The sequence below is a fragment of the Macaca mulatta genome, chromosome 16, assembly GCF_049350105.2.
Source record: "Macaca mulatta isolate MMU2019108-1 chromosome 16, T2T-MMU8v2.0, whole genome shotgun sequence".
Lineage (NCBI taxonomy): Eukaryota > Metazoa > Chordata > Mammalia > Primates > Cercopithecidae > Macaca > Macaca mulatta.
This window is the reverse complement of record NC_133421.1, coordinates 70,044,239-70,065,593: the sequence shown is the minus strand read 5'-3', so window position 1 is coordinate 70,065,593 and position 21,355 is coordinate 70,044,239. Positions and strand designations below refer to the sequence as shown.

The 21,355-nt window shown below is 42.9% G+C and overlaps 3 protein-coding genes across 4 annotated transcripts in view; 2 read left to right on the top strand and 1 right to left on the bottom strand.

The window, feature by feature from the left end:
- LOC715097 (leucine-rich repeat-containing protein 37A3-like) overlaps window positions 1-3,276 on the top strand; it is a 38,258-nt gene extending 34,982 nt beyond the window's left edge. Inside the window, 2 exon segments of the mRNA XM_077972173.1 lie at window positions 175-279; window positions 3,140-3,276. Of these exon segments, the coding sequence (XP_077828299.1) occupies window positions 175-279; window positions 3,140-3,193 (159 nt within the window). The 3' untranslated portion in view covers window positions 3,194-3,276.
- LRRC37A (leucine-rich repeat-containing protein 37A3) overlaps window positions 1-21,355 on the bottom strand; it is an 82,496-nt gene that overhangs the window by 3,543 nt on the left and 57,598 nt on the right. Inside the window, exons 13-16 of one of the 2 annotated variants that reach the window (XR_013406979.1) lie at window positions 17,482-17,545; window positions 15,923-16,007; window positions 6,470-6,567; window positions 593-682 (exon numbers count right to left, since the gene is read on the bottom strand). The exons of the other annotated variant lie outside the window; for it this stretch is intronic. The gene's annotated coding sequence lies outside the window, so the exon portion shown is untranslated. The remainder of the gene's footprint in view (window positions 1-592; window positions 683-6,469; window positions 6,568-15,922; window positions 16,008-17,481; window positions 17,546-21,355) is intronic. 2 annotated transcript variants of the gene reach the window in all.
- Window positions 8,603-11,064, top strand: LOC114673216 (uncharacterized). Its single transcript, XM_077969665.1, has 3 exons — window positions 8,603-8,671; window positions 8,796-9,165; window positions 9,356-11,064. The coding sequence occupies exons 1-3, from the start codon at window positions 8,603-8,605 to the stop codon at window positions 9,859-9,861; spliced, it is 945 nt and encodes a 314-aa protein (XP_077825791.1). The 3' UTR covers window positions 9,862-11,064.

The window sequence follows — 21,355 nt, the reverse complement described above, 5'->3', positions numbered from 1 at the left end:
TGTTCACACCACTGTACTCCAGCCTGGGTGACAGTGAGATCCCATCTCAACAAAAATAAAAAAGAACCAGTAAGCTACTCACCTGGAACACTGGGGTTTTGAAAAGTTAGCTTTCATTCTCTTTGTTTTTTTTTAATTATTCTTTCCTTTTTTTTTTTTTTTTTTTTGGTTAAGCTCACGAAAGAAGTTCCAGGATATGGCTATAACAACAAACTCATCTTGGCATTATTTGTGACCGAAATTCTAACGACTTTAATTATAATTTGCTGCCTCATTGAGGTAAGGACAATAATTAATTCAGGTTTTCAGAATGCAGTGCTGTCTTTGCGTGGATTCAGAGCCCACAAACTGAAAACCAAAGCCACTTTCCCACCTGCTGCTACTTGACATTCTTCTTCAGTCGTTTAAGGCTGAGGTACGCTTTGTTCTTTTACTGTAGTGTATATTCCAGGATTTTAAAGAAACCTCACTTCCAGGAGATTTCTATGAATTGAAACCAAGTGAATCCCGCTAGATTATTTTAAGAAGTTAAGTTGATATAATAGCAAAATTTGTCCCACCCAAAACGATGTCAACAATTGGATGTACTCACCAAGTCACCCTTACTCTGCCACTAATTTATTTCCTTGTTGCTGAAATGATGAGAGACGTATAATCTCCACCTCACGGAGTTGTCGTCACCCTGGAGAGGAAGGAGACAGCCAATAGAGAGAAGTATTGTCTTGTAGACTTATTAGGTTCACACAGTATCGTCCTTCTCCAGTGTGTAAGGTGTTGTCTAAATAGCTCCAGTTAAAGCACTACAGAGTAGCCATTTAAAAAAAAAAATTGTTGGCCACATTTTTAAGTTCACAGGGGAGGGGAGCATCTCATACTCCAGCCCTCCTGAGCCTAGGCCCTCTGTGAGATGTGTCACCGTTTCTTGGACACCATATGGGACAATCCCCCTTGGATTAGAGATGCTCAACCTGCATCAACATATCTAAAGCCTACATCTGGCTACTCTGGGGCGAGTCCTGTTCACAGTGCCCATTCCTGGAGCTTCCCTCTGTTTGCCTTTTGTTCAATTACATAATGTATTACTTTTCCCAAGAGGCCACTGCTAGCATATTGGAAGTGATTTAATAAGCTGGCACCCTTGACGCTATGCTACCGGTCCAACCTTACTTGCCTCATTTACCATTTCCATTATTGTGGCAGCCCTCCATTCCAGCCAGAGCAGCCCCTTACCATACCCCAGTCACACCATCCGCATTTCTGCTCTGGTCTGTGCATCTGTCCATCTAAAATGCCCTTCACTCTGCCTGTGGGAGTCCCATGAATCTCTCCAAAGTCAAGTCAAGTTCATCTTTCTGCTTGAAACCTTCCCTGAATATCCAGCCCTCCTGAGCCTAGTCCCTTCGTGAGATTTGTCCCCATTTCTTGGACACCATATGAGAGTCTTTAGAGGCTGAAGTGGGAGGATTGCTTGAGCCAGGGAGGTCTAGAATGCAGTGATCTGTGGTCATACCACTGCACTCTAGCCTGGGCAACAGAGCGAGGCCCTGTCTCAAAAGCAGCCACCACCAAAAACTATATTGGGATTTTAATAGGATTACATTAAATTTGTAGATTAATTTGAGAACTGACATCTGTACAACATTCTAGGAACGTGGTATTTCATGTCATGTATTCATTTCTTGTTAATGTCTTTCAGAAGAATTTTAGGATTTCCATCATATAGATCTTACACATCTTTTGTCAGATAAAAGATCTTTGTATTTTTGTTCCTAAATACTTCATACATTTGCATTGCCATTGTAAATGGGATCTTTCTTCCATTTTCTAATTAGTTAATGGTGGTACATATGAAAAGTATTTGAGATTTGTGTGCTGCTCTCTTGATTTTGCTTCTAGCCACCATACTGAATTCTCATATTGCTTCCACTAAAATCTTAGTTGATTCTCTTGGGCTTCTTTGACTGTCTAACATTTATCATTTCATATGCAAATAATGATAGTTTTGTCTCTTCCTTTTCAATACTTACATCCTTTCCTTCCTTTCCTTTTTCCTTTCCTTTTTTTTCTTCTTTTTCAGGGCCTTGTTGTCACCCAGGCTGGACAGCAATGGTGTAATCTAGCTCACTGTAACCTCAAACTCCTGGGCTGAAGGGATCCTCTTGCCTCAGCTTCCTGAGTGGCTGGGACTACAGGCAGGCAGCTAATTAAAAAAATTTTTTTTGTACAGACAAGGTCTCGCTATGTTGCCCAGGCTGGTTTTCCAGCCACTTTAGAGGAAGGACTCAGATTTCCTTTTTGTCCTACTTTTAAGAGTTTTTTGTTAGGAATCGTCTGTTGAATGTTAGCTAAAACGGTCAATAAAATGTATTAAGTGCTAGCTGCATGCAAGATCCTAAGTTAGATACAGTTAGCCCTCTTCATCAGCAGGTCCACATCTTCAGATTCAACTGGATGAGGCTGAATACTTGAAAAAAGAAACAAAAATACAAATAAAAAGTATAACAACTGTCACCATTGTACAATATTGATACATTTTATTAGTGATGACTTAAAGTACCTGGGACCAGGCACGGTTGTTCACACTTGTAATCCCAACACTTTGGGAGGTCAACCTTGGTGCATAGTGAAACCTTGTCTTTACTAAAAAAAAAAAAAAAAAAAAAAAAAAAAAAAAAATCCAGGTGTGGTGGTATGCACCTGTAGTCCCAGCTACTCAAGAGGCTGAGGTGGGCAGATCACTGGAGCCCAGGAGGTTGAGGCTGCAGTGAGCTGTGATTGTGACACTGCACTCCAGCCTGAGCGACAGAGGGTGATCCTGTCTCTAAGTAAGTAAATAAAGTATATGGGGGATGTGTGTTGGTTATATGCAAATACTGCACCATTATATGTAAGGGATTGAGCATCCACAGATTCTGGTATGGTGTGGGGGCGGTATCCTAGAACCAGTCCCCCGCAAGATAGCAAGGATGACTGAACTGTGGACGAATCAAAGCTCTGTTGAACAGCATACAATTCCTGTCTTCAAAAAAGTTATCCCATCAGGTAGATGAGACTTATAATGAATAAAAGGAATGAATACAGATTTGGAGATAGTGGTTGTTGTGATGGATAATCTTAATTGTGTTTTCTTCCAAAACAGATTCGTTGGAAGAAGAGAAGGGCATCAAAGGAAGATAACTTGAGCCCAAGCTAAGTCGTCTGGATGACCTGGAGCCGTGTTTGAAAAATTTTATTGTTAAGTATTGTTTTTTACTGATTAAATCAATGATAACATTCTTTACTTTGTGGTTGTGTTATTCAAAACAGGATTTTTAACAATGATAAAAATAAAGCTTGTTAGATCATTTTTAATGTAATAAATTGCTTCCTGAAGATTTGATTAAAGAGAAAACTAGGCCAATCTAAGCAGAGTCCAAATGAAGTAGAAGGTCCATAGAGAACAGGGGAAAAAAGGAAGTTGTGGAACCACAGACGCACACAGTAAAAGGAAAAAATTGGCCAGGCACAATGGCTCACACCTGTAATCCCAGCACTTTGGGAGGCTGAGGTGGGTGGATCGGTGGGTGGAGCCCAGGAGTTTGGGCAACATGACAAAACCCCCATCTCTACAAATATATGGGCAACATGACAAAACTCCCATCTCTACAAAAAATACACAAACAAAAAACATTAGCCAGGCATGGTGGTGTGCACCTGTAGTCCTAGCTACTTGGTAGGCTGAGTTGGGAGTATCGCTTGAACTTGGGAGGTGGAGGTTGCAGTGAGCTGAGATTGAGCTGTTGCACCCCAACCTGGGTGACAGGGTGAAAGAGTGAGACCCTGTCAAAAAAAAAAAAAAAAAAAAAAGGAAGAAAGGAAAGAAAAGAAATTTACTTAATTAAATTAATTAATCTATTTTTGTGACAAGGTCTGTTTCTGTCTCCCAAGCTGGAGTACAATGGCAGAATCACAGCTCACTGCAGCCTCAAACTCCTCAGCTCAAGGCATTCTCCTGCCTTAAAGGCCTCCCAAAGTGTTGGGATTACAGGAATAAGCCACTGGGAGGCTAGATTTTTTCTGAAACAAAGTTTGGCTCTGTCACCCAGGTTGGAGTGCAGTGGTACCATCTCGGCTCGCTGCAACCTCTGCCTCCTGGGCCTAAATGATCCTCCTGCCTCAGCTTCTCAAGTAGCTGAACTACAGGCACGTGCGCCTGGCTCATTTTTGTATTTTTTGTAAAGAAGGGGTCTTGATATGTTGCCCAGGCTGGTCTTGAATTCCTGGGTTAAAGTGATCCACCCACCTTGGCCTCCCAAAGTGCTGGGATTGCAGGTGTGAGTCACCACGACTGGCCAAAAAAATGTTAAGTGTTAAAATCAAAAAGAAAATTCACCAAGCTATTTTGCAGATTTTTCTGGAGAGATATAGATACAGAGATATACATATACGGAGAGAGATAAAGATATACAGATAGTTCTGGACTGCACACCTTATGATAAAATAGTATCGGTTGGGTATAACTTTGTTGCAGAAAGGACAAAGGGAACTGATTAAAGACTTAAGGCATATATATACATATAATGTTTTCCCAATTCCTCATACCATACCTTTTTGTTAATTTTTATTGATATAATTAATTTATATACCATAAATTCACCCTTTTAAATAAGTGCAGAATTTAGTGGGTTTTAGTATAGTATTCACAAGGTTGTACAACCGTCACCACTATTTAATTCCAGAACATTTTCATCACCCGAGAATCACTGGCCCTACTCCCCATTTCCTCTCCCATTTCCTGGCAAGTATTTACTGACTTCCTGTAATTTGCCCATTTGGGACATTTCATATAAATGAAATCATACAACACACAATTTCACTAAATAAGACTTTTGTGTGTGGCTTCTTTCAAACAATTTTTTAAAATTGTGGTAAAGTAGGCATAACATAAAATTTACACTCTAATCACTGCCCCCCTCTTTTCTTGAGACAGGGTCTCACTCTGTCGTCTCAGCTGGAGTGCAGTGGTGTGATCATGGCTGACTACAGCCTCAACCTCCCTGGGCTCAAGTGATCCTCCCATCTCAGTCTCACAGGTAAATGGGACCACAGGCACATACCACCACACCTAGCTAATTTTTGCATTGTTTGTTGAGACAGGATTTCGCTATGTTGCCCAGGCTGGTCTTGAACTCCTGGACTCCAGTGATCCTCCCATTTCAGCCTCCCAAAGTGCTGGGATTGCAGGCGTCCGCTACCACACCTGGTTGTCTGTAACCACTTTTAGGTGTACAATTCAGTAGTGTTTAGAACATTCACGGCTGGGCGCAGTGGCTCAAGCCTGTAATCCCAGCACTTTGGGAGGCCGAGACGGGCGGATCACAAGGTCAGGAGAGCGAGACCATCCTGGCTAACACGGTGAAACCCTGTCTCTACTAAAAAAATACAAAAAACTAGCCGGGCGAGGTGGCGGGTGCCTGTAGTCCCAGCTACTTGGGAGGCTGAGGCAGGAGAATGGCGTAAACCCGGGAGGCGGAGCTTGCAGTGAGCTGAGATCTGGCCACTGCACTTCAGCCAGGGTGACAGAGCGAGACTCCATCTCAAAAAAAAAAAAAAAAAAGAAAGAACATTCACATTGTTGTACAACAAATCTCCAGAACTTTTTCATCTTCCCAAATTGAAACTCTGTACCTATTAAACACTAACCCCATTCTCTCCTTCTCCCAGCCTACGGTAACCACCCTTCTACTTTCTGTCTCTATGAATCTGACCACTCTGAGTACCTCATGTGAGTGGAATCACACAGTATTTCTCCTTTGGTGACTGGCTTATTTTGCTTAGCATAACGCCCTCAAGGGTTCTCCATGTTGTAACGCATCAGAATTTCCTTCCTTTCAAGGCTGAAGAATACATCTGTTATATGGATCAATCACATTTGCATTACCCATTCATCAGTTAATGCACATGTAGGTTGTTTGCACCTTTTGGTCATTGAGAATAATGCTGCTGTATACATATGTGCATGTGTTTCTGCATGACCATTTGTTTGCAATTCTTTTGACTATATATGTATGAATAGAATTACTAGGTCATATAGTAGCTCTAAGTTTAACTTTTTGAGTAACTGCCAAAGTATCTTCCATAGTGCTACATGGTTTTACATTCTCGCTAACAATATATAATGGTTCCATTTTCCCCAAATCCTCCCCAATACTTTTTATTTTTATTTTTTTAAAATAATTACAGCCATGCTAGTGAATGTGAAGTGGCATCTCATTGTGGTTTGGGTTTTCAATTTTATAATACTTTAATTTTTAATATCAAAAGAATATACTTGGCCTGAGGTGGTGGCTCACGCCTGTAATCCCAGCATTTTGGGGGGCCAAGGTGGGTGGATCACCTGAGTTTAGAAGTTCAAGACCAGCCTGGCCAACATGGTGAAACCCCGTCTCTACTAAAAATACAAAAATTTGCTGCGTATGGTGGCACGCACCTGTAATCCCAGTTACTCTGGAGGCTGAAGCAGGAGAATCATTTGACCCAGGAGGTGAGTTGGAATCACGCCACCAAACTCCAGCCTGAGAGGAGACGCTGTCCAAAAATAAATAAATAAATAAATAAATAAATATACACTAAATTATTTTCTTGTATAATTAATAAAATTATTTTACAAAAGAAGTCCATTATTAACACACACTTGCATGCAAAGCACAAAGACACATCTAAGGGCCAGGTATAGTGGCTCACGCCTGTAATCCCAGCACTCTGGGAGGGAGGCCGAGGCAGGCAGAGCACTTGAGGTCAGGAGTTCGAGACCAGCCTGGCCAACATAGTAAAACCCCATCTCTACTAAAAATACAAAAATTAGTCAGGCGTGCTGGTGGGTGCCTGTAATCCTAGCTGCTCGGGAGGGTGAGTCAGGAGAATCACTTGAGCCCGGGAGGTGGAGGTTGCAGTGAGCCAAGATTGTGCCACTGCACTCCAGTCTAGGTGACAGAGCAAGGATTCCTCTAAAAAAAAAAAAAAAAAAAAAAAAGTACTAAAACTAAGTTGGCAAGAATTTACATGTAGTCCTTTCTACATATAAGACATAAACACCTGATACTTGATTCATTCCCTTCATTCTTCAGCCAGCCTCCCAGGACAAGTCTGGCAACGATTCTGACCATCGGGCAACAGAAATTACCTTTTTACAGCTTATGTTAGGACAGCCTACGTGGGTTTACATTTGGCTTAATATAATACTACCCTACTTCTCCAATAAGTATTTAAGCATTTATAGAAAAATGGAAACTTTTCAATTTAACCACTTCTTCTACCCTAGACGATCTGAGAAAGAGGTGACATACCTCACTTCAAGGAAAAAAGGGTCCTGTTTGCTCACAAGTATTTCCTCATAAACCTTATTTTTGAAATGCTTTTAAAACCAGATTCTAATTTAATTAATCTAGATTTGCAAAATTATAAAGGAAAAGTCTTGCCGGTTGTTGCTTTGGTTAATTTCACAATTTAGTAAATTGCAACCACGTATTTAATACAAAGCAGCCTTTGGTGGGGGCGGGGGGGGGTTGTTTAACAAAATGCAACTCATTACCAGCCCACAGAAACTTTTCCATGTGAAAACAGAAGAGGGATTGCCATGGAGAGATTCATTATGGATTTCGGGAGGGCTTTTTCCTCAGAAATAGAATGAAAAGAAAAAGTCGCTGTGTAAGAAATCTGATACTGACGCAGAAGTTGGTCCAAAAGTTTATCTTCGGCAATTATGTCTAGATGATCAACTACACATCTTCTACAACAGGTGACACGAAACCGCATTTCCCAAGCAAGGCAAAGCAATCAAATGAGTTATGACACGCGTTCCTGCGGTCTTATACTTTTATTTTTGATTTAACAGTCAAAAACAATTTTGAATCAGATGAATTACCAACTTTGGTTGGGTCTTGTTTGGCTTTCTGCTTTGCTTTTTAATCAGCCACTTACCAGCAACTGTTGCACGTGCCCATTAGCACTCGAAGAATAAAAACAAACACACAAGACCAGGTAAGGTTCCCCTACTAACCCAAATGATCCGTTTCCTTAACACAACTTAAAAACCACAGTTAGGAGTGTGAAAACAGCATGTTTTTGTGTGTATTTGTGTGCCACGATCGGTCCAAATCCTTAATTCCCTTTTAAGGAACAGATATATAATAAAAATTCGAAGGAAACCTCATTAGAAATGCAAAGAGGTTTGTAAAACAAGAGGCTTTCATTCCAGAAAACCACACCAAAACAAGGGGAGAAAAATGAATGCAATGGATATGTGTTTGCCAAAGTTTCTATCCTGCCCGCAGAGACACTGCACTGCACACATTTTGAAGAGGAAAAGAGGGAGTTGAGGGGGTGTGAGAGAGATCGAGCGAGTGCGGCCTCAAACTGCAACAATTCAATCTCCATTTTGAACAATGCACCTCTTTCCTCTTGTAAATCCAGTTTTTCTCTGTTTGGGGGGTCGGCGGGGTTGGGGGGAGACCGGAGCAGGATGCACAGTACAGGACTGAGCAAGGGGGGAGGGCAGAGGAGGTGGGGAAGGAGTCTGCGGCAACTGCGCTGAGTGGGTACCTGGAGTGCTGCTGTGGGTACTATGGCTCCTGAAGCTGCTTTCCATATAGTAACTGGCGTCGTCGTCGTCGTCGTCTTCCAGCTCCTCCGAGTAATCGGAGTCATCATCGTCTTCCTCCATCTCATCCTCCTCATTGGGTCTCCTCGGTGTGGCCGTCCTCTTCCTCCTTCTCGCTGTCGTGGTCATTGTGCACCACCTTGGTGACGGCCCTCAGGGCCACGATGGTCCCGGCCAGGTGGCCGCCCCCGCCTCCTCGCCCCCCGTCCCTCCCCGGCCGCCGCCCGGGGGCGCTGGTGCTGCCGCGGAGGGATGGGAGAGTCGTGGGGGCGGGGGACCGGCGGCGGCGGCTTCCTCCGGCTACTGCTGCCCCTGCTGGGCGAGCTCAGCCGCGTCTTGGGGTCCATCTCAGCCTGGCCTGCGGCCCATCTGCCCCGGAGGCTACCGCGGTGCCGCGAGCGAAGACCCTCGATGGGTCCAGACGTGGGCCGTGGCGGCGGTGGCAGGGCTCCGCAGCGGGAGCCGCGGGCTGCTTGGGCGGCCTGTCCACCTGCCCCTCCGATTGGAGCCTAGGCAGGAGGGAGAAGGTAAAGCGGAGGGGAAGGGGCGGGCGCAGTGGGGGCGGTGGGCAATGCTGGGGCGGGTGGGGAGGCCCGCGGTGCCGGGCGGGAGGGGCCCGGCCGGCGGAAGCGGCTGGAGGGAGAAGGCTCAATCAGAATTGCTGCGGCCCCACGCCGGATCGCCTTCTGCCGCTATCTTGTTTCTTCCCTCTACCAGAGCGGGGTCACGTGAGCTGCACCGCGGGAGAGCCTGGGACGCAGCGACGCTACGCGGCGGCGCTGCGGGAAGCGCGGGAGTGTAGAGTCCCGGGCGGGAGCCCGGAGCGCCCGCACTCCGCGCGGCGCGGCGCGGCTGGACTCCGGGCGCCGGTGGCGCGGCTGAGAGGGGCATGCAGTTCGCGAAATGCCCCTTGTCAAAGGCCTTCGGAGACCACAGCCTCCGTCTGGAGCCCAAAGCCGGCCAGACCTCCTCCCCGCATCTCCCCTTCTGCGGCTGGGAGAGGAAGGCAGGGGAGCCCCCAGGTATTATTGCCCTCTCGCCCCATCGGGAAACTGATGCTGAAAGAGCCAGAGAGAGAAAGAAAAAAAAAGTCGCGGAGAGGGGCCGCCCGAGCGACCGAAGGCACCGGGCAGCGCCAGCGACGGAGGGAAATTAGTTGGGGGAGACAAGCAGACAAGCCCCCAGAATTTAGGGAACTCCGAAGCTTGGAGCTGGAGTCCTGAAATTGACTCCGATGACAACCGCTGTGGATCTGTGCCAGGAGCCACGCCCTGAGGGAAGGGCGTCCTAAGACCTGTTGCGTGGAATCCCCACTGGGAAAGCCTCAGTAAACTCCAGAACGCAACTACTGCACTTCCAATCTCCCGCCACCTTCCCAATGCCTTAGCTAGGACCTCGTTTGCCGTGGAAAAGAGGGAATCTTGTCTAAAACCTACTTCACGGTGTTACATGTTTGTATTATCGGGAAATAACCTTAATTTATTGACCTGACATGTCACTAGCTTTCAGCTTAGCCCAGGGGACGAATCATGAAGACATTTCAGGCACCCTGAAACCTTATCACAGGGACTCAACCCTGAGTGGTTGAGGTCAGCTCTTCAGATAAGAGAAAGATTTTATAAACATATATTAATATTTATGGAGATAAGTGACAACCAAAAGTAATTTTTTTTTTCTTTGAGACCGAGTCTCACTCTGTCGCCCAGGCTGGAGTTCAGTGGCGCGATCTCGGCTCACTGCAAGCTGCGCCTCCCGGGTTCACGCCATTCTCCTGCCTCAGCCTCCCGAGTACCTGGGACTACAGGTGCCCGCCACCATGCCCGGCTAATTTTTTGTATTTTTAGTAGAGACAGGGTTTCACCGTGTTAGCCAGGATGGTCTCGATCTGACCTCATTATGGGGAGGCCCATCTCGGCCTCCCAAAGTGCTGGGTTTACAGGCGTGAGCCACCGTGCCCGGCCTCAACCAAAAAGTAATTTAAAGAAAAATAGTTGACGGGGCGCAATAGCTCACACCTGCAATCCCAGCCCGTTGAGAGACCAAGGCCAGACAATAGATTGAGATCAGGAGTTCGAGACCAGCCTGGGCAACATAGCAGGACCTTGTCTCTAGAAAAAAATTGAAAAATTAGCTGGGCATGGTGGTGCACACCTGTGGTTCCAGCTAGGCAAGAGGCTGAGGTGGGAGGATCCCTTGAGCCTGGGAGGTGGATGTTGCACTGAACTGTGATTGCACCGCTGCACTCCAGCCTCAGTGACAGAGCAAGACCCTGTCTCAAAATTTTTAAAAAAGAAAGAAAGAAAAATACTTAACAGGATTCTGTACATCAGATAACTTATTTCAACCTAGTTAGGAAAATAGAACACATATGTGAGATGAAGATTAAAATACAGGCACAAATTGCCAAATAAATGCATTCAATACAATTTGGTTGAGCTCTAAGGGTGACAAATGTGTCTATGTCTCCAGGGACCAGGTAAGTAATGTAAGTCAATAAAGTAGGCAAGGTGAAGACCTAGGCCAATGGAAATGCCCATATTTTGTTTGAAGAGGGTGGCCAGGTGTGATGGCTCAGGCCTGTAATCCCAGCACTTTGGGAGGCAGGCGGATCACCTGAGGTCAGGAGTTCGAGACTAGCCTGGCCAACATGGTGAAACCCCATCTCTATTAAAAATACAAAAAAATTAGCCGGGTGTGGTGGTGCACGTCTGTAATCTCAGCTACTCAGGAAGCTGAGGTACAAGCATCACTTGAACGCAGGAGGCAGAGATTACAGTGAGCTGAGATCATGCCACTGTACTCCAGCCTGGGTCACAGAGCGAGACTCTGTCAAGAAAAAAAAAAAAAGCGGAGGGGGAGATTTGGGGAGACTGAGTGAAGTGGGGGACTGAGTGAAGCTGGTACCTGAGTGAGAGGTAGGCAGAGGGGCAGGCCAGCAGCAAGGCTGGGATAGGAAACCTGAAGCTTCCTCCCCAAGCTGAGAACTCAAAGAGGGAATGAAGTGATTCCAGGAAAACATACTAAATTCCCACTGTATGTATACAGAACTTCCAACTAATTCAGTTCAAACAATAAATTCAGCATCTAAGATCACCAAACCCTTCAGAAGAAAAGCCACCATGACAGAGTGACAGAGTCCACAACAGACTCAACAGACAGCCAGCAGCACAGTCAACAATAAACTCCCAGAATTAGGTCCCCAAAGACTGTTAGAAACCAAAAAGAGAGCAGTTATGATATGTAATGTTTTCAAAAATAAAAAAGTACAATCACAAAGATGAACTATCAAAGACAGATTATTAGGAATGAACAAATATATGTATTTTTTTGTTTGTTTGTTTGTTTGAGACAGAGTCTTACTCTGTTGCCCAGGCTGGAATGCAGTGGTGTGATTACGGCTTACTGCAGCCTCAACCTTCCCAGGCTCAGATGATCCTCCCAACTCAGCCTCTTGAGTAGCTGGGACTACAGGCATGCACCACGCCACCTGGCTAGTTTTTAAACTTTTTGTAGAGATGTAGTTTGGCCATGTTGCCCAGGCTGATCTTAAACTTCTGGATTCAAGTGATCCATCCAATTCGGCCTCCCAAAAGGCTGGGATTACAGGCATGAGCCACTGTGCAGGCCCCAAATAGATTTTTTAATAGTTTAGAAATGAAAAACAGGAGCTGGAGGCCATTATCCTTAGCAAACTAAAGCAGGAACAGAAAACCAAATACTGCATGTTCTCATAAGTGGGAGCTAAATGATGAGAACACACGGACACATAGAGAGGAACAACAGATACTGTGGCCTATAGGAGGGTGGAGGGTGGGAGGAGGGAGAGGATCAGCAAAAATAACTAATGGGTACTAGGCTAGGCTTAGTATCTGGGTGACAAAATCATCTGTACAACAAACCTCCATGACACAAGTTTACCTATAACAAACCTGCACATGCACCCCTGAACTTAAAGCTAAAAAAATAATAATAATTAAATCAGTACATGAACAATCCTACTGATAAAATGTAGAATTTCATTTCATGTCATTTTATTTAGAATTTTATAAATCTTCAGTCATACCTGGGAGAGCGCTAAAGCACTGATTAAAAGCAAAAAACTAGAAATAATCTTTATGTCTCATTGGGAGCTGGTTAAAGAAAAACGGAATGTTATACAGTCTATACAAAGTAATACAGATCTGTATTTCAAGACTACAGTCACTCAGTATGCAACATAACAAATAACAAGGCATTAATCATTGTTTTAAAGAGAAATGCAAAACACGACGAATGGGATTTCTTGGATAAATCTAGGTATCCTGGATATCTTTAAATAAAGTTTGTTTTAAAGAGTCTGACTTTGAGATTTTATAAATATCTTTGAATAGTAATATTCTATTAGAATCTAATTATTTATAGTATACTTTCATAAAAGATCCTCCATACAAAAGGAACATTTGGATAAACAGAATCAAAAAAATTCTTTTTTATAATTTATATAGTAAAACTGATTTTGAAGTTAGGCCCTTGGATTTTTTTTAGTAAGCTTTAAAAAAAATGTAAAATTTCCTCCCCACTACTATCTATCTATCTATCATTTATTTATTTAGAGATGGAGCCTTGCTCTGTTGCCCAGGCTGGAGTTCAAAGGTGTGATCTCAGCTTACCACAACCTCCGCCTCCCAGGTTCAAGCGATTCTTCTGGCTTAGCCTCCCGAGTAGCTCGGCTTACAGGCACAGGCCACCACGCCTGGCTAATTTTGTATTTTTAGTAGAGATGGGTTTTCACCATGTTGGCCAGGCTGGTCTCGAACTCCTGACCTCAAGTGATCCTCCCACCTCAGCCTCCCAAAGTGCTGGGATTACAGGTGTGAGCCACCGTGCCCGGCCCCTACTACTTTTAAAAAAGTAACAGCTTATATTGTCAAGACATAGAAATGGCAACCTTGATAAAGTAATGAGTAATAGTACATTCCCTTGGTTGCCACCCTCAAAGGATTCTGAGCTCTATAACACAAAGTAAGACATTTTCATTATCATACTTTTACTTATACAGAATATCAAAGTAACCCACGACAAGTTAGGCACATCTCTATTTGATTCAAATACACAATAAAGTCCTGAAAAAACAACCCTCTGTGGATTGTTTTGGGGGGTTTGTTTTGTTTTGGAGGAGGGGGGCTGCTGTGCTTAACATAAAATATCCACATCCAGCAAATCCTTTGTATGTGAAACGTACAGAGCTGATTTCTAATTTAATTTAGAATTCAAGCTTTTTTCCAGTTTCAACTGGACTACTTGGTACCTTGCATCTATTCATTAAAAAAAAACTCAAAATAGGACCAAGCACGATGGCTCATGCTTTTAATCCCAGCACTTTGGGAGGCCGAGGTGGGCAGACTGTTTGAGCTCAGGAATTCCAGACTAGCCTGGGCAACACTGTGTAACCCCATCCCTACTAAAAATACAAAAATTATCGGGGTACAGTGGCGCATGCCTGTAGTTCCAGTTACTCAGGAGGCTGAAGTGGGAGGATGGCTTAAGCCCAGGAGGCAGAGGTTGTAGTGAGCCAGGACTGCACTACTGCTCTCCAGCCTGGACAGCAGAGCCAGATCCTGTCTCAAACAAAAGGGGAGGGAGGGAGGAAGGAAGAAAAGAATATTCCAAAAATTATGGGAAGTAACTAAATTCATTTGTGTGTCATTTCATCTTTTTGAAGTTAAAAGTAATTGACATTTTGGTTAGTAAATGCAATGTCTGCAGCTGAAATATACAAGTTTGGATATTTAAATTAAGGCCAGGCACAGTGGCTCATAATCCCAGCACTTTGGTAGGTCAAGGCAGGCGAATCCCCTGAGGTCAGGCATTCAAGACCAGACAACATGGCGAAACCCCATCTCTACTAAAAATACAAAAATCAGCTGCGTATGGTGGTGGCAAGCACCTATAATCCTAGCTACTCGGGGCTGAGACAGGAGAATCGCCTGAACTAGGGAGGCGGAGGTTGCAGTCAGCCGACATTGCACCACTGCACTCCAGCCTGGGCAACAGAAAAAGATTCCGTCTCAAAAAGATTAATTAATGAATTAATTAGGTTGTTTTCTACATTAAAATCAAATTTTACTAAGGAACACATAAAAGAACATTGAATACATTTAGGAGGTTAATTTTTTTAAAAGATTTTTTAAAGCTGAACCATAATTAAGAATATCAACCTATGATCCTTTTTTAAAGGGTATGCTTTCTGTTTTTCCCCAGGTCAATTTTCCTTTTTTAGCCTTTTTTTTTTTCCTTTTTTTTTTTTTTTAGACGGAGTCTTGCTCTGTCACTCAGGTTGGAGTGCAGTGATGCAATCTCAGCGCACTGCAAGCTCCGCCTCCCAGGTTCACGCCCTTCTCCCGTCTCAGCCTCCCGAGCAGTGGGGGACTACAGGCGCCCACCACCACGCCCGACTAATTTTTGTAGTTTTAGTAGAGATGGGATTTCACCGTGTTAGCCAGGATGGTCTCGATCTCCTGACCTCGTGATCCGCCCATCTCGGCCTCCCAAAGTGCTGGGATTACAGGCGTGAGCCACCGCGCCCGGCCTTTTTTCTTCTCTTTTTTTTGAGATGGAATCTCACTCTGTTGCCCAGGATAGAGTGCCCTGGTGTGACCTTGACTCACTGAAACCTCTGCCTCCCACCTTAGCCTCGCGAGCAGTTGGGACTACACGAATTTTCTCTCTCATTTTTTGAAATGGGGTTCTTGCTTTGTCTCCTAGGCTGGAGTGTAGTAGTGCGACCGAGGCTCACTGTAGCTTCAACCTCCCTGGCTCAAGCAATCCTCTTGCCTCAGCCTCCAAAGCAACTGGGACCACAGATGTGCTCCACCACAAACGGCTGAGTTTTAATGCTTGGTAGAGACGGGGTCTCTCTATGTTGCTCAGACTGGTCTCAAACTCCTGGGCTCAAGTGATCCTCCTGCCTCAGCCTCCCAAAGTGTTGGAAACACAGGTGACAGCCACCCTGCTTGGTACCCTAGGACAAATTTCAAACTCCTAAAAGACCCATGTTTTTATTCTACTTTTTTTTAAGGAGAAGCAGGAGAGGGTGGCTAGGGACTGGTGAGGGAGGGGAGAACTGAGGTGAGATTGCAGAGAAGTAGGTAGGACTTTTTACTAAATGTCAAAACCAAAATAACTATCAGAAGAGTCAAACTTTTACATAAACTATTTTTAAAAGGTAAAAATTTCTTAAAAATCAAAGAAATCCTAGGTGAGACGGCTCTTTGATGGTCTAGAGTGCTTAAAATGCGTTCTTACCTGGGCACTCTTGGATCATGCCATGTGCTCACACTAGTCTGCGTTTGTAAGAAATATAGCTGGTCTTGTTGCGTTGTCCTCTGTTCTGTAAAATTAAGAAACACTGATAACAAAAACATTCAGAATGTCCGGATCAAAGACAGTTGTATACCTTAAGATGATACACTAATAGGGAAAAAATCCAAATTACAAATCTATTTTATTTATTATCAGAAAGGGCTTTACACATCATTTGTTCTGTCTCTTGGAAACAATTTTATAAATGATGAGGGCTATGGGCCAGCTATCTAAAGGCAAACTCAACTTATCATGTGGCTCAAATACTGAATATGTTGCAATGGAAAACAAATCAAGATTGTCACAATACTAATAATTAAAAGATTTTAAATGATGTATAAAGGGCTCTGAGAAAGAGGCTGGTCAACATTTGGAAGATTTGAGGAGGAAATTCCAGAAACTTTCAGAGAGTTTGGAGATTGATAATGCTTCTTATGCCTAATTTTACATCAAAACTTATGTTTTCTCTTTGCTAGACAAAGGTGAATTCTCAAGGTTGCATGTGAGCTCAAAGAGAGGCAAAGCAGATAAGATACTGAGGAGACATTCTATGTCATAAACAGATAGAGACGGAAAAATAGCCAAGTTAGAAAGAAGACGACTAAAGAGCAAGCGTGCACACTGTAAAGAGCAAGCGTGCACACTGGGGAGAAAACAGTCAAGGACAAAATGAACTCAAAGCCCTTGGGAAGGCAGAGGAAAGGCCAGAGTGAAGAGAACAATCTATACAAGTGTTTCTTTATGGTGGGTTTTGTTTTGTTTTGTCTTTTATAAAAAACGACAGAACCACTTTTCTTTAAATAAAATCTAATGAGAAACTTCAATACATAAAATAAAACTATTACTAATATTTATTAGTATAAATCTAATTTGTTTATAAACCTATAAAGTCAATAAATTTAAACTTTAAACTTTTAAAAATGATAAACATAAAATCATATTATTATAGAGGACAGCTATAATAATTTCAGCCTTGGTATCCACTTTATTTTTATGTTTTGGTTGTATAATTTTTTAAATTCAAATCACAGAAATATTATAAAAGTATAACCACTCCCACTCTAAAGAGCTTGCCTTATAATCTCCAAGAGAAATGGCAGGAGACAGTTTCTTCTCAGGTCTGAACATTGATAATCACAGTTAAAATTTACTGTGCCAGACAATGTGCCAGCATTTCACATGAGATTAAATATCACTGATTTCTTGCAACAAACGTAGATGGTTGATGCTATTATTTTCCCCTATAGAGGATAAAACTGAGGCTCAAAGAGGTTAAAGAATGTGCTCAGTGTTACATGGCAAAGCCAGGATATGAACCTAGGTCTCTCTGTATCTCAAGCCTATAATTTAATCATAGTGCTAAAAGTTAACCTTTGAGTCACAGCACAGTTAATGGACAAATTTTTTCAAATTAAAGAGTTAAAATACATTTAAAAATAAAATTAGAATCATGCATTTGCAGAAGTGTTTTTAAAAGTATTCTTCAGTAAAATAAAACTTACATGTGGCAATTCCCGATGTTGGTCATTAGGTGTCAACATCAATCTAAAGTGGTTTATCTACAGTCTGTTAAGAGGACAAGGATGTAAGTAACCTTGGTGAGCTTTTGGCAAGCAAGGAGAGGAAGTCAAGTTCACAGTACATACAAGTAGTCACAAGTTGGTATTAATTTAGAAACTTCTGTATTCTATTAGTAGAAGACTCATGTTATCTTCCACATGAAACTCTATAATCTAGGAATTTATATAAGATTGTAATCATTTTATACAAACACAGAAGTGACTCAATCATTTACAACAGTCCACTCACATAATCCAAAATTATAGACAGTACAAATATATGAGCATCAGCAGAAATATGCCTTTGAAATTATTTCTAAATATATGTCTAAAAAATTACATCGTAAGTTGTACTTCAGATTACTGTTATCAGTGACAATACCACCTTACCTTTCTAGACAGTGCCTATTTACAAAATAGTCTCACTTCATCTCGTACGCATGCTTCTCACACTACCTTTGTTATAAACTAGTCATCTCACTTCATGATAAAAGAATACAAATGCTGAGGCTGAATGACTAGCACAAGGTCAAACTGTTGGCTGGGTAGTTATCTACCACTTCAAAGACTTTTTAAAGTTGGGAGGTTTTATATTTATTTTCATGCAGAATCCCTAAGCCCAGATTAATAACTTTTTTCAAAGTTATTATTTCCTCAGCAAGCTGAAATCAGTAAACCATGTTTTATTTTTTCTTTGCCGGTTGTCATACCATAGCCTTCTGGTAGGTATGGAAGAATATGTAAACTTGTCCTGCTCATGTAATGTCTATGTCGTTGTGACCTGACTCTCCTCTCTGCCAGCCTGGGATCTGAAGACTGTCCACATGTTGCACCGTTTGTTCCACTATCTGGAGTGTTCTCATCAACAAAGCAGCTAAGAGGTCTGTCTGCCAGGGCTAGAATATTCGGATGCCAGTCTATTGAAAATTAACAAGGAAAAGACCTTTTCAATTTAGATATCAAAAGTAAAGTTCTCTAGACAATGTATGTACTGTAGTAAAAATCACTTATCATATCTGAAAACAGAATGACTAATACAAGTATAGTGACTTCAAGAACTCTGAGTAAAAGCAAACCTGAAGTCTCTAAGCACCAAAGAAACACAAATGAAAAGCACGTCATCGACTATGTATTTAAATGACTTTATTTTAATGGCATTTGATATAAAATCCACATATATCTGTGGATGTGAGTACTGGCTTACAAAACACTGCCTGATCTAGCTATATTCTCTCAGACCTGACTTCCCACCATTCTCTCTCCCACTCTGCTTCTGCCACACTCATATTCTTCCTGTTCCTTCAACTTGCCGAGGTTATTCCACCTGAATGAGCAGTTGCTCTTCCTTCCACCTGGCATATTCTTTTCTCCTACTCTCTCTAGGCCTGGCTCTTTTTTGTCATTCACATCAGCTTATTGTTTCCTCCTAAGAGGTTCTTCACACCTCCCAATCTAAAAAAGTCACCCAGTCCTTTGACAACACATCACAAAAGGGAAGAAGACAGTTTGTCTCTTTAAGGAGCTTCCCGTCTACTTTTGCAGATCTTCCAAAATAAAAAATAATCAAGAGTTCATTCTTAAATTAACATGGTCGGGTGCAGTGGCTCACACCTGTAATTCCAATAGTTTGGGAGACAGAGGCGGGTGGATCACTTGAGGTCAGGAGTTTGGACCAGCCTGGCCAACATAGCGAAACCCCATCTCTACTAAAAATACAAAAATTAGCCGGGCATGGTGGCGGGTGCCTGTAATCCCAGCTACTTGGGAGGCTGAGGCATGAGAATTGCTTGAACCCTGGGGGCAAAGGTTGCAGTGAGCTGAGATCGCACCACTTCACTCCAGTCTAGGCAATAGACTGGGACTCCATCTCAAAAAAAAAAAAAAAAATTCCTTGGCAGTTTAATATTAGATAAATTCCTTGGCAGTTTAATACTAGAAATGCAACTTGGCAACGTGAGCTAAGCTTTTACCTGAGAGTCATAATGTAAACACAAAACTTTGTGATCCAATGAGTTAAGCAATTAGTTCTCAAAAAATACAAGTAGGTGCAGCTAATGAGAAGAATTTGGTATTTTATGCCTAGTGCCAGTCCTGCTCAAGACGGGGGAAATAGGGAAAACAAAACACTGCACAAGATGGCAAATTTTTTTCTCACTTAAAAGAGTGGGGAGAGGGGCATTCAGCTACTTAGACTATTTGCTTTTGGTTACTTCAAAAGCAACTCTTTGCAGTTTCCAAAAATTGTCTTGCATCCAAATGTCGTTATACAGTAAGTTCCATGAACTATACTTGACATTCTTCAAGATTTAGTTCAGAGATTCCTCTGCTTATCCATTTAATTCATTCAATCATTTATTTTATTTTCATTTTATTTTATACTTTTGAGACTGAGTCTTGCTCTGTCACCCAGGCTGGAGTGCAGTGGCGCAATCTCGGCTCACTGCCACCTTCACCTCCTGAGTTCAAGCAATTCTCATGCCTCAGCCTCCTGAGTAGCTGGGATTACAGGCTCCCACCAGCATGCCTGGCGAATTCTTGTAGTTTTAGTAGAGATGGGGTTTTGCCATGTTGGCCAGGCTGGTCTCGAACTCCTGACCTCAAGTGACCCGCCCACCTCAGCCTCCCAAAGTGCTGGGATTACAGGCGTGAGCCACCGCACCCAGCCCTGAATTTCCTTTTCAAAAATACAAAGTTTTCTCTTTTACATTATGACTCTCAGGTAAAAGCTTAGCTCACGTTGCCAAGTTGCATTTCTAGTATTAAACTGCCAAGGAATTTATCTAATATTAAACTGCCAAGGAATTTTTTTTTGAGATGGCATCCCAGTCTATTGCCTAGACTGGAGTTCAGTGGCATGATCTTGGCTCACTGCAATCTCCACCTCCTGTGGTCAAGTGATTCTTGTGCCTCAGCCTCCTGAGTAGCTGAGATTACAGACGTGCACCACCACGCCTGGCTAATTTTTTTGTATTTTTAGTAGAGACGGGGTTTCACCATGTTGGCCAGGCTGGTCTCGAACTCCTGACCTCAGGTGATTCGCCTGCCTCTGCCTCCCAAAGTGCTGGGATTACAGGCGTGAGCCACCGTGCACGGCGGCTTACTTCAATCTAGTTAGGAAAACAGAACACATATGTGAAATGAAAAAATACAAGCACTAATTGTCAAATAAATGTATTCAATATACTTTGGTGAGCACCAAGGGTGGCAAATGTGAATATGTGTATATGCCTCCACGGACCAGGTAAGTAAGGAAAGTCAACAAAGATGGCAAGATGAGGACCGTGGGCAATGGGAATGCCCCCCCCTTTTTTTTTTCACGATAAGAGTCTCACTCTGTCGCCCAGGCTGGAGTGTAGTGGTGCAATCTCTACTCACTGCAACCTCCACCTCCCAAGCTCAAGTGATTCTCCTGCCTCACCCTCCCGAGCAGCTGGGATTACAAGCGCCCACCAGCATGCCTGGCTAATTTTTGTATTTTTAGTAGAGACGGGGTTTCACTACGTTGACCAGACTGGTCCCGAACTCCTGACCCCAAGTGACCTGACTGCCTCGGCCTCCCAATGTGCTAGGATTATAGGCGTGAGCCACTACTCCTGGCCCTTAGATGTGTCTTGTGCTTTGCGTGCAAGTGTGTGTTACTAATGGACTTCTTTTGTAAAATAATTTTATTATACAAGAAAATAATTAGTGTGTATGTATTTATATATATATATATATATATATATATATATATATATATATATATATATTTTTTTTTTTTTTTTTTTTTTTTTTAGCCAGCGTCTCCTCTCAGGATGGAGTTCAATGGCTCGATTCC